At 41.5% G+C, this 13,439-nt stretch overlaps 1 protein-coding gene across 2 annotated transcripts in view; it reads left to right on the top strand.

Annotated features, from left to right (window-relative positions):
* The window catches only part of map3k2 (mitogen-activated protein kinase kinase kinase 2), a 78,604-nt gene that overhangs the window by 58,929 nt on the left and 6,236 nt on the right, over positions 1-13,439 (top strand). For both annotated transcript variants that reach the window (XM_072261079.1, XM_072261080.1), the window contains exons 11-14: positions 2,034-2,126; positions 3,217-3,423; positions 9,325-9,473; positions 12,991-13,122. In XM_072261079.1, coding sequence (XP_072117180.1) covers positions 2,034-2,126; positions 3,217-3,423; positions 9,325-9,473; positions 12,991-13,122 — 581 coding nt within the window. The remainder of the gene's footprint in view (positions 1-2,033; positions 2,127-3,216; positions 3,424-9,324; positions 9,474-12,990; positions 13,123-13,439) is intronic.

Raw genomic sequence — 13,439 nt, 5'->3', positions numbered from 1 at the left:
GGCATCATTAATTTTAATGAAAATTCAAAGTTTAAAGTAAACTTATTATCAAATTACATATACAGCCCTGAGATTCATTTTCTTGTGGGCATATGCAATAAATCCATAGAATAATAACCATAACAGAATCATTGAAAGACCACGCCAACTTGGGTGTTCAGCCAGGGTGCAAAAGACAACAAGCTGAGCAAATAGAAAAAGAAAGAAATAATAATTATAGACAAATAAGCAATAGATATTGAGAACATGAGATGAAGAGTCCTTGAAAGTGAGTCCATTTGTTGTGGGAACAGTTCAATGTTGGGGCAAGTGAAGTTGAGCAAAGTTATTCCCTTTGGTTCAAAAGCCTGATGGATGATGAGTAATAACCATTCCTGAAACTGATGGTGTGAGGCCTGAGTCTCCTGTATCACCTTCCTGATGGCATCAGTCAAAAAAGAGCATGACTTGGGTGGAGGGGCTCCTTGATGATGGATGCTGCTTTCCTGTGACGGTGCTCAACGTAGATGTGCTCAATGGTGGGGAGAACTTTACCCTGATGGACTGGGCCATATCCACTACTTTTTGAGGGATTTTCCATTCAAGGGCGTTGGTGTTTCCATACCAAGCTGTACTCGCTTCCACACATCTATAGAAGTTTATCAAAGTTTTAGATGTCATGCTGACTCTTCCCAAACTTTTAAGGAAACAGAGGTGCATCTGTGCCTTCTTCATTATTCCACTTACATGCTGGCCCCAGGGCAGTACCTTTGAAATGATAACACTGAGGAATTTAAAGTTACTGACCTTCTCCACCTCTGATCCCTCAATAAGGACGGGCTCATGGACCTCCAGTTTCCTCCTCCTGAAGTCAATAATCAGCTCCTTGGTCTTGCTGACATTGAGCAAAATGTTGTTGTGGCACCACTTAGCCAGATATTCATTTTCCTTCCTGTATGCTGATTCATCACCACCTTTGATTCGGCCAAAGACAGTGGTGTCTCAGCAAAGTTAAATATGGCATTGGAGCTGTGGTTAGCCTCAAAATCATATCATAAAGTGATTTAGAGCAGCGGACTAAGCACTCATCCTCGTGGTGCATCTTTGTTGATGGAAATTGTGGAGAAGTTATTGTTGCAAATCCAAAGTGACTGGGATCTGCAAGTGAGCATATTCCTCGATTCCATGTCTATCTAAAGGTCTCTTAAACACCTCTCTGTGTATATAAAAAAAACCTTACCCACCTATCTCCTTTGAACTTGTCCCCCTCACCTTAATGCTTGCCCTCTGATATTAGATATTTTGACCTTGGGAAAGAAAGACTGACGATCTAACTTCTGTATCCTTCTTATAAGCTTATAAACCACTATCAGATCTCCCATCAGCCTCTTCTACTCCAGAGAAAACAACCCAAGTTTGTCCAACCTCTCATTGTAGCTCACATCCTCTAATCCAGCCAGCATCCTGGTAAACCTCTTCTGCACTCTCTCCAAAGCCTCGACTTCCTTCCTATTTAATGGGGTGACCAGAACTGCACCCACAATTACCATCAAAGCATAAGTGAACGTCTTGGCATGGTTCCTGTGTGGTCCTTGACAAGTGACCCAGACTTTTTTAAGGATCATAACTGTAGGTCAGCCACTGGTAGATCCAGAAGAGAATTTCCAGTACAAATTTCTTTATCCCGAGAATGTGGAATATGAGGAATGGTTGAATCATGGAAATTGATAGATTTTTTTCAATACTAGGAGAGTCAAGGTATTGGGTTAGTGCAGACGTGTGGTGCTGAGGTCACAGTTTTATTGAATGGGAAAGTGGGCTTGGGGGCCAAATGGTTGGCTTTTTATTTGCTTCTGAGGTAGATAAAAGGAAAGCTGGATAAACACAGGAAGAAGGGAGAGGATATGCTTAAAGGAGGATTCTGTGCAACAGAACACAGAACAGGATAGCATAAGTCATTATTGTGCAGAGTAGTCATTAGTCGCAGAGTGATGGTTTGGTTTTGTAAATTTCTTTTCAAGATAAACCAAATTAACGTTTTCTCCTTATTGCAGATTGTGATATCCCAACGTTTGATAAAATTGGGAAGGGTGGGACATACCCACGAAGATATCACATTCCCTATCATCACCATGACTACACTGATGGTGAGTATGGACCACGCCTGAGTAGGTGACAAGTCCTTTTATCCTCTTGATTCCCCAGCAGCGGGTCAGGGTCAGGTGTATAATCCCTCTGTTTCGGACAGAGTGATTCCGAGGCAATGGGAAACTTTGATTTGAATTCCTCAATGCGAACTCCAGCCAGATTCTTTGTGGAACAACACACACAAAATGCTGGAGGAATTTTGTAGGTCAGACAGCATCTATGGAGGGAAATACAGGAGGTTCACAGGAATGATGATGGGAATGGCAGGGTTAACGTACGAGCAGCGTTTGATTGTTCTGGGCCTGTACTCACTGGAGTTTAGAAGAATGAGAGTGGATTCACATTGAAACCTATTGAAAATTGAAAGGCCTTGATAGTGGATGTGAAGAGTATGTTTTGTATAGTGGGGGTATCTAGGTTCAGAAGCACAGCCTCAGAATAGACAGACATCCATTTAAATCAGAGATGAGGAGGAATTTCTGTAGCCAGAGGGCAGTGAAACTGTGTAATTCATTGTCACAGATGGCTGTGAAAGCCAAGTCTTTGGGTATATTTAAAGTGGAGCAGGTTCAATGGCTGATGGTCTTATGGAAATGGGCAGTTAACATTTCAGGTTGAGACCCTTCTTCTGAATTAGAGAGAAAGGAGAAGATCATTATCGAAGTGGTGGTGGGGGGGGAAGTTGGAGATAATGGGGGGGCGATAGTTGGACCCAGGTGAGGGAGGGAGGAGAGAATGGGAAAGATGCCAAAATTTGGTGATCGATGGACATAACAAAGGACTGGAGAAGATAGGAGAGGCCAATGAACCACAGGTTAAAGGGAAGGAGATGGGGAGGGGAACTGGAGGGAGGAGTGTGTGAGAGATGGACAGGTTGAGAGGGCTAGGGAGGGAAAAGAAATGTGATTGGGGGCTGGTGGGATAAATGGGAGAGAAAAAGGAAGGAGTGATAACCAGTAGTTCTAGCACTGTTTCTGTGTTGGGTCTTTCAAGCATACCTACGGTTGCAGGAATAGCCCATCATCTCACTTTCCATTCCCTTCTGACTGCAACGTACTGTACTAACACTCTGTTTGCATCCCGCTGCAGGTCGCAAAACTTTTCCCAGGGCCAGAAGAACTCATGGAAACACTTTCCGCTCCCCGGTTAACTTCAGTCCCACAGAACTGTCTCTGAGCACCAGCAGTGGGAGCAGTGTCTTCACACCAGAGTACGAGGACAGCAGGATGCGCCGAAGGGGAAGTGACATTGACAACCCTACCCTGTCTGTTATGGATATCAGCCCACCTAGCCGTTGTAAGGTTCATGACTAACCTCAGCATGTTTGATTTGTCATGTTTGGCCCATATCCCTCTAAACCTTTCCTATCCATGTACCTGCCGGTACCTTTTAAATATTGTTAATGTTCCTGCCTCAATCACTTCCACACCCCCAACCACCACTACTTTATCATTTCCTGTCAGTCACCTTACGTACCGATTCTCCTGTGTCTATTGTCATCTTATGGACATGCAATCAATCTATGTGTATAAGCTATTTTATATATTTATATTCATTGTGTTTTTTAATTATTGTGTTCTTTATCTTATTGATTCTTTTGCTGCAATGGAGCCGGAGTAAAAACTTTTTCATTCTCATTTATATTTGTGTACTTGAGTCTTGAACTCATTCTATATACTGTGTGAAAAGTTGCCCCTCAGGTTCTTATTAAATCTTTCCCTGTTATCTTAAACCTATGCCTTGTGCTTCCTGTTTCCCCAACCCTGGGGAAAAAAAAGATTATGTATTCATTATATCTATGACTCTCATGAATTTCTACACCTCTGGCTATTAGGTAACCACTCATTCTCCTATGTTCCAATGGAAAAAGTCCCTTCCTGCTCAAACTCTCTCCATAACCCAGTCCTTTGGGTCCCAGTAACATCCTTGTAAATTCCTTCCAGCTTAAGGGTATCTTTCCTATAATGGAGTCTGATTGTTGGAAACTTCTGATTATATTGACCAAGTGTACAGCAAGTAATCTTTTTGATACAATAGACAATAGGTGCAGGAGTAGGCCGTTCAGCCCTTCGAGCCAGCACCACCATTCACTGTGATCATGGCTGATCATCCACAATCAGTATCCTTTTCCTGCCTTATCTCCATAACCTTTGATTGCACTATCCTTAAGAGCTCTATCCATCTCTTTCTTGAAAACATCCAGAGACTTGATCTCCACTGCCTTCTGGGGCAGAGCGTTCCACATATCCACCACTCTCTGTGTGAAAAAGTTTTTCCTCAACTCTGTTCTAAATTGTCTACCCCTTATTCTTAAACTGTGGCCTCTGGTTCTGGACTCACCCAACATCAGGAACATGTTTCCTGCCTCTAGCGTGTCCAATCCCTTAATAATCTTATATGTTTCAATCAGATCCCCTCTCATCCTTATAAATTCCAGTGTATACAACCCCAGTCACTCCGGTCTTTCAACATATGACAGTCCTGCCATCTCAGGAATTAACCTCGTGAACCTACGCTGCACTCCCTCAATAGCTAGAATGTCCTTCCTCAAATTTGGAGACCAAAACTGCACACAATACTCCAGGTGTGGTCTCACCAGGGCCCTGTACAACTGCAGAAGGACCTCTTTGCTCCTATACTCAACTCCCCTTGTTATGAAGGCCAACGTGCCATTAGCTTTCTTCACTGCCTGCTGTACCTGCATGCTTACTTTCAGTGACTAATGTACAGGAACACCTAGATCTCGTTGTACTTCCCCTTTTCCTAACTTGACACCATTCAGATAGTAATCTGCCTTCCTGTTTTTGCCACCAAAGTGAATAACCTCGCATTTATCTACATTAAACTGCATCTACCATGCATCTGCCCACTCACCCAGCCTGTCCAAGTCACCCTGCATTCTCATAACATCCTCCTCACATTTCACACTGCCACCCAGCTTTGTGTCATCTGCAAATTTGCTAATGTTACTTTTAATCCCTTCATCTAAATCATTAATGTATATTGTAAATAGCTGCGGACCCAGCACTGAGCCTTGCGGTAAATACAAATCACATTTGGCAATATGTTACCCCTTCTTTCAAAGTGTTAGGATCCCACAAAGCTCTATCAAGATACTTTACTGTAGACTCCAGCAATTTATCAATCTTCTCTCGTGCTGGGTCCATTGTTGTTTGTCATCAATAATAATGGTGGATGATGAATCAGCAAATTTGTGGATGATATGGACAGAATCAGATCAGAATTAGGTTTAATATCACTAGCATACATTGCAGTACATAATAAAAATAACTATACAGTACAATAAGAAGAATATATATTAAAAATAATTAAATAAGTAGTGTAAAAAATCACAAAAAGGAAAAAAAAGTGAGGTATTGTACATAGGTTCATTGTCCATTCAAAATCTGATGGCAGAGGGGAAGAAACTATTCCTAAAGGTTGAGTGTGTGTCTTCAAGCTCCTGTACCTCCACATGGATGATTGTATTGAGAAAAAGTTATGACTTGGATGATGGGATTCCTTAATAATAATGCTGTCTTTTTGAGTCATCTTCTTTTGAAGATGTCCTCAATGGGCTAGTACCCAAGATGGAGCTAGCAAAGAAAAGCTATCAAAGCTTGCAGTGGGATCTGGAGTAGCTGGGAAAATGGACTGAAAATTGCAGATGAGATTTAATAGAGCCAAGTATGAGGTGTTGCCCTTCAGAAGGCCAAACCAGAGTAGGACATGCACAGTGAACAGTAGGGCACTGAGGAATGCTGTAAAACAGAGGGATCTGGGAATACAGATCCATAATTCCTTGAAAGTGGTATCACAGGTAGATAGAGTCGTAAAGAGAGCTTTTGGCCTTCATAAATCAAAATATTGAGTACAGGAGTTGGGTTCTTATGTTGAATTTGTATAAGATGTTGGTGAGGCCAAATATGGAATATTGTGTGCACTTCTGGTCACCTACCTACAGGAAAGATGTTAATAAGATTGAAAGAGTGCTGAGAAAATTTACAAGGATGTTACCAGGACTTGAGGACCTGAGTTAGAGGGAAAGTTTAAATAGGTTAGGACTTTATTCCTTGAAGTGCTTGAGAATGAGGAGAGATTTGACAGAGACATACAAAATTATGATGGATATAGATAGGCTAAATGCAAGCAGGCTTTTTCCTTTGAGGTTGGGTGAGACTAGAACTAGAGGTGAAAGGTGAAATATTTAAGAGGAAGCTGAGGGTGAACTTCTCTCAGAGGGTGGTGTTTGTGTGGAATTAACTAGCAGTGGAGGTGGTGGATGTGGGTTTGATTTCAACGTTTCAGAGAAGTTTGGATAAGTACATGGATGGGAGGAGCATGGAGGCTAGAGTGATGCTAGAAAGTTTGTGAATCCTGTAGAATTGTCTCTATTTCTGCATAAATATGACCTAAAATGTGATTAGATCTTCATGCTAGTCCTAAAACTAGAGAACCTAATTAAATAAATAATGCAAAAACCATTATACTTGTTCATTTATTTATTGAGAAAAATGATCCAATATTACATGTATTTATTGGAAAAAATATGTGAAACTTGGCTTTCAGTAACTGGTGTGACCCCCTTGTACAGCAATAATTTCAACCAAACATTTCCAGTATCTGTTGATCAGTCCTGCACATCGGCTTGGAGGAATTTTAGGCCATTCGTCCTTACAAAAATGCTTCAACTCTGGGATGTTGGTGGGCTTCCTTGCATGAACTGCTTGCTTCAGGTCCTTCCACAACATTTCTATAGGATTAAGGTCAGGACTTTGACTCAGCTGTTCCAAAACTCAAATTTTCTTCTTTTTAAACCATTCTGTTGTGGATTTATTCTTGTCTTTTGGACCATTATCTTATTGTATTATCCATCTTCCATTTAGCTTCAGGTGACCGACTGCTACCCTGACATTCTTGATAAAATATCTTGATACTATTTTGAATTCATTGTGCCCTCAACGATTGCAAGCTATCCAGGCCCTGAGGCAGCAAAGCAGGCGCAAGCCATGACGCTCCTTCCACCATGCTTCACAGTTGGGATGAGGTTTTGATGTTGGTGTGCTGTGCCCTTTTCCCTCTAAACATAGCAATGTGCATTTCTGTCAAAAAGTTCAACATCTGTCCACAGAACATTGTCCCAGAAGTATTGTAGAACATCCAGGTGGTCTTTTAAAAACTTGAGACTTGCAGCAATGCTTTTTTTTTGGAGAGAAGTGGTTTCCTTAATGGTGTCCTTCCATGAACACCATTCTTGTTCAGTGTTTTTCTTATAGTGGACACATGAACAGAGACTTTGGCAAGTTCTAGAGATTTCTGGAAGTCTTTTGCCGTTAACCTTGGGCTCTTTTTCACCTCCTTCAGCATTGCACATCGTGCTCTTTGTATGATTTTTGCGGGGCGCTACTCCTATGGAGAGTAGCAACAGTGTTCCTCCATTAGTAGATAATACCTCTTACTGTGGACTGATGAACACTCAGGTCTTTAGAAATGTTTTTGTAGCCTTTTCTATCTTCATGCTTCTCTACAATTTTTCTTCTAAGATCCTCTGAAAGGTGTTTTGATCGAGGCCTGGTGCACATAAACAGATCTTTCATGAGAAGAGCAGACTCAGTCAGTAATCTGATTTTGTGTGTCTTTTTTATAGGGCAGGGCACCTCTACAACTCACACCTCCAATCTCATTGGAACAACTGACCCCAAATGGCTTTTGTAGAAGGCATTATCCCAGAGGTTCACATACTTTTCCTAACAAATGCATGTTTTTCTCAATAAATAAATGAACAAGTATAATGATTTTTTGTGTTATTTATTTATCTCGTTTTAGGACGCTTGAAGATCTGATCACATTTTAGGTCAGATTTATGCAGAAATAGAAAAAATTCTACGGGGTTCCCAAACTTCCTAGCACCACATGCAGGTTGTTAGGACTAGGCAGATTAATAGTTTGGTATGGACTAGATGAGCCGAAGAGCTTGTTTTGTGCTGTAGTGCCCTATGACTCTAAATAATCTTTTTGATACAAGTGACACTGTAGTATATCAGAATTAGGTTTATTTTCACTAACATATGTTGCGAAATTTGTTTTACAGTGGCAGTACAGTGCAGTACACAAAATATAGTATAAATTACAATAAGAAATATAAGAAATTAAATATGTTGTGCAAAATGGGAGAAAAATATTGATGTAGTTTTCATGGAATCATTGTCCATTCAGAAATCTGATGGCAGAGGGGAAAAAGATGTTCTTAAAGCATTGAATGAGTGTCTTCGGGCTCTGTATCTCCTCTAATCGAGAAGAGGGCATGTCCTGGATGGTGAGGGTCCTTAATGATGGATGCTGCCTTTTTGAAGCATCGCCTTTTGAAAATGTCCTTCATAGTGGGGAGGCTAGTGCCCATGATGGAGCTGTCTGAGTTTACAACCTTCTAAAGCCTTTTCCGATCTCATTCAGTGGTGGTGGTGATGCAATCAGTTAGAATGCTCTCCATGGAAATCTGTAGAAGATTGCTAGTCTTTGATAACATACCAATCTCCTCAAACTCCTAATGAAACATAGGTGGCTAAAGGGAGATTTCAGACTAACATCAGGAAGCATTTCTTGCAACACACATCAAAGTTGCTTGAATTTCCAGCATCTGCAGTATTCCTGTTGTTTAGGAAGCATTTCTTGTTCTGTTGTGGACACATGGAACAAACTACCTAGTTGTGCAGTTGTGAGTGGTACCTTAGAGACTTTCAAATCTAAACTTGGTAGTTATTTCAACACACTATGTGAATAACAATTTGGCAAGCTTTGTTGGGCCAAATGTCCTGTTCTTGTCAAAAATACTTTCTATTGTTTCTAATGACTGTTGATGTGCTTTCTTTGTAATTGCATCAGATGTTGGGCCCAGGATAAATTTTGAGAGATGGTGTCATCCAGAAACTTGAAGCTGCTCACCCTTTCCACTGCTGATCCCTCGATAAGGACCGCTATGTATTCCCTCCACTTCCCCTTCCTGAAGTGTACTTTCAGCATGGCCCTGTCAATGCACTGGGAACGCACAACGCACTGTTGATACTTCACTGTAGACTTTGGTACTTCTCAAGGGCATACTTAGGTTTGGTACTAATGCCTGCAAAGATCACCACCCAAAAGTGAATGTAATGTAACGAAACACTGCGGTGTACTTACTTTCTACTGTTTTTGTTTTAGCTCCAAGAGCGCCTTCGAATTGGAGACTGGGCAAGCTGCTGGGACAGGGGGCGTTTGGCAGGGTTTACCTGTGCTACGATGCTGACACAGCGCGAGAGCTGGCAGTAAAACAAGTTCAGTTCGACCCGGATAGTCCTGAGACAAGTAAGGTGAGAGTCCTTCAGGGCACGAGGGCCGTGGGAAGCAGGATGCCGGGGGATGGGTGGAGGTGTAATCCAATTGGTGTATGTGCGGAAAGAGGCCATTCAGCCCATCTTGGCCATAGTACCATAGCCTTAGAACAAGGACTGTTAGAATGGAAACAGCTTCTTCCCCCAGAGCATTGAAAATAGAACAGTACAATATAGGAATGGGACTGTCAGCTCACAATGTTGTGCTGAACCAATAAAATTTATAATCAAATTGCCAGCTCAGCTAATCCCTTCTTCCTACATAATGTCCAAATCCTCCCATTTCCTCACCTCCATGTGCCTGTCCAAATGCACCTAACATATGTGCCTTTACCACCAACCCAGCAGCGCATTCCAAGCACCCACCACTCTCTTTGTAAAAAAAAACCAACTTGACCCTCACTTTCCCCTTAGTTGTCTAAACGAGTGGTAAAGTGGTCAGGGCCTCTCCTCCAATCATCAGAAATATTTATCTGGAGCGCTACATACACAGGGCCCAATGACCACTCCCAACCATCCAACAGTCTCTGACCCCCTACCATCAGGCAGGAGGTACCATAGCATTAGGATTGGAAGCAACTTCCTTCCCCCAGCTGTAAGAGTACTGAACTCCCTGCCACCACCCAGGTCTCATCACGTAACCAGCAGTGTTATACTGTATACGTTTTTAACTTGTGTCATAAATGCATCTTATGCTAAATGTCATCATTCTGGAATTGCGTTGTGTGTGAGTTATATGTACTGTGTTGTGCACCTTGGTGCGGATGAATGTTGTTCCGTCTGGCTGCATACAGGTTGAACAACAATAAACTTAAACTTAATGGTGGAACTTAGACTAACCCCGCTGCCTGGGTCACAGTCTACAGCACTAAAAGCCTGGCTTTTCAAAGTAGCTTTTTAACATGCAGTTTTGAAAAGAGAAGTACAACAAAATAGTTTCCAGTTGATGAACCTTCATCAGGATTGGTAAATAGGTGTGTTATTGTCATGTGTACTGAGGTCCAGGGAAAAACTTGCATACTGTTCGTAATGTTGTTGCATGAACAAAATCACTGGGGTGAAGTACTGGTAGACATGAAACGGTCTCCTTATTCAGCAAAATAAGATACAGCAGGCATCAGAGGGAGAGCCTCTCAGAGGAAGAGGGTCTGCTTGACCTAACACTACACAACATTTTGTGTGCTAAAGATCAAAGAAAAATTCAGGACAATTCCATATTTACAGTGCTTCCTTTGAACCACACACCACCCTCATAACTCTTTGCACCCACACCACAGACACCCAATTGCACACAAATAACCAATTTAAATCACCATTGTCTGGTCTTCCAATTAACTTGATTAATGGTTCTTAGGAACCCATTGTTCAGAGCTATATTTCAGATTTAATCCACGGTTCATATTCAAATCTGAGGACTGGTGGCTGATATCAGTTGCTGAACTTAATTTGCTATATGTGCTAACCCCAAAAATGTTCTAACATGTAGTAAGGTACAGGAAAAAACCTGCATGCCATTCATACATGTCAGATCATTACACGGTAGTACAAGGGAATACAATAATAGAATGCAAAATAAAGTGTTGCAGTTACAGAGACGTTGCAGTGAAGGTAGACACTAAGGTGCAAGACTATAACAAGGTAGATTGCAGAGTTAAGAGTCCATTACCAAATTAATGCCATATTTCTGAAGCCGTGGGTCCATGAGACTGCGTGTCCACTGAGGAAGTCAGGGGCCTAATGCCTGTGAGTCCGCTGGAGGCTTGCAGGCGGCTTGAAGCCTATCTGTGAGTGTGGGTGAGCGGGTAGAGGGAGTAAAGGGGTATGTTTTGCTGTTGTTGTTGCTTTGTTCTGCTGAACGTTGTCATCGAAATGTGTGGCAGCACTTGTGGCAGCCCCGCAGCACATCCTTAGGTTGTGTTGGTTGTTAATGCAACCTTTCCCTTTACCTGTTCCACTTTTCACCTCCCAGCTTTTACTTTACACCTCTTTACTCCTTCTCCCTGCCCCTCACCTTATTCTGGCTTCTTCCCCCTTTTTTTTCCAGTAATGATGAAAACTCTAGGCCCAAAACATTGGCTCTTTATTCCTTTCCATAGATGCTGCCTTACCTACTGAATTCCTCCAGCGTTTTGTGTGTTGCTCTGGGTTTCCAGCATCTGTAGAATCGCTTGTGATTATGATTCACTGAGCGAATACCTTTTGTACAACTCCCCATAATCGTGTGGGTGAACTTAAACCCATATTTCCTGGTTATTGTCCACGTGGTTGCTGGAGTGGTGAGCAGTGTGACAAGGTTTGGGTAGTGTTGGGGGACAGTGTTACTTGTATAGGGAGAAGATTTGGACGAGGCCATCTCTGTCGTAGAGGGAGGTATGTTGGTGGTGTCAATGTCAATAACGTGAGAGACCATTTAGACGTAATAAACAGAAGAGATTCTGCAGATGCTGGAAATCAACAGCAACACACACAAAATGCTGGAGGAGCTGATCTACTGAGTTCCTCCGGCATTTTCTGTGTGAGATTCCTTAATCATATCTGCCAATATATCATTCTAGGCGTGTGCTTTTACAAAAAAAAGGTAACTTGGACAGCAAAGAGGAGCCATGAAATATATCTTTATCAGATAAGATTAAGGAAAACTCCAAGGCTTTTCACAAATATATTAAGAAGGTAAACTGGGGAGGGACCAAAGGGGCAAACTGCGTGGAGCCAGAGGCTGTGGAGAAGACCTTAAGAGAAAATTAAAGAGTTATTAGATGCCATAGTAGATGTAAAGGGAGATAAATCCCCAAGGCCCTTACATTATCAAATTATGTATACCATGTACAATAAGAAAATGGATTTCAATGCTGTAAATGGTATGTGTACTTTGATAATAAATTTACTTTGAATTTTGAACTTCAATGTATCCCAGGCTGCTGTGGAAGGTGTTAGATTTGGAGATGATGTTGAAGTGCAAGTTTATTGTCATATGACTGTACGTATATGCAACCAAACAAAGCAACACTCTTCTGGACCATAGTGTACCCACAAAACATATATCACGCACAGCACATAAAACAAAATATTACCACAAATATGTTGATAAAATATAATTTTATTGTTGTCCTCGAGGTTCTCCAGAAGTGACGAATAAGGTGCAACTCTTATGGTAACAGGTATCTTATTAGATGTTGATAATATATGGATTAGCAGCTAAATTGCTGCTGTGTAATGCTACAGGCCATTGCTTGAGGGGTACTTGATGGCCAGCATGGCAGAATGATCTGAACAGCCTCTTTCCATGTTCTATGTTCCATGTTTCTAATGGTGGATCTGTATTGCTGGTGCAGGGCAGATGTGGGAGCTCTCAGATGCATTAAGATCAATGGAGCTCTGAGCTATTGTTTGATGAAGTGACATTGAAAATGTCATTCCATGGTTAGTTATAACAACTTCAAAGGTTGTATATGTGGAATTTTCTAACAGCTCTGACAGTTCTTAATTTTATTCTCAGGAGGTAAATGCTCTCGAATGTGAGATCCAGTTACTGAAGAACCTCCAACATGAGAGAATTGTTCAGTATTATGGCTGTTTGAGGGATCCTCAGGAGAGAACCCTGTCAATCTTCATGGAATATATGCCAGGGGTAAGTTAAGGGAAACCTGGAGATTAATAATAACATCAAAGGATCAATTGTTTGGAAGTTTTGAATGGATACATTTAGAATCGGCTGCACACCTTAGACTTTGAGAGTTTACTTGATAAAGCAGAACCAGTTGTAGAAAAGAAGGACAAAATTCATCAAACACTCCTCATCCATTAACCCTTTCATTCCTGGGTCATTAGCAAGATACAGTGAAAAGCTGTGTTTGCATGCCATTCAGACAGATCGTCAAATTGTAGAAAAAGGGAAAAGGCACAATACAATTACAGAAAAAATGCAATGCATGCAGACAAATAAAA

The sequence above is a fragment of the Mobula birostris genome, chromosome 6 (assembly GCF_030028105.1).
Source record: "Mobula birostris isolate sMobBir1 chromosome 6, sMobBir1.hap1, whole genome shotgun sequence".
Classification (NCBI taxonomy): Eukaryota; Metazoa; Chordata; class Chondrichthyes; order Myliobatiformes; family Myliobatidae; genus Mobula; species Mobula birostris.
This window is presented reverse-complemented; position numbering and strand designations above follow the sequence as displayed.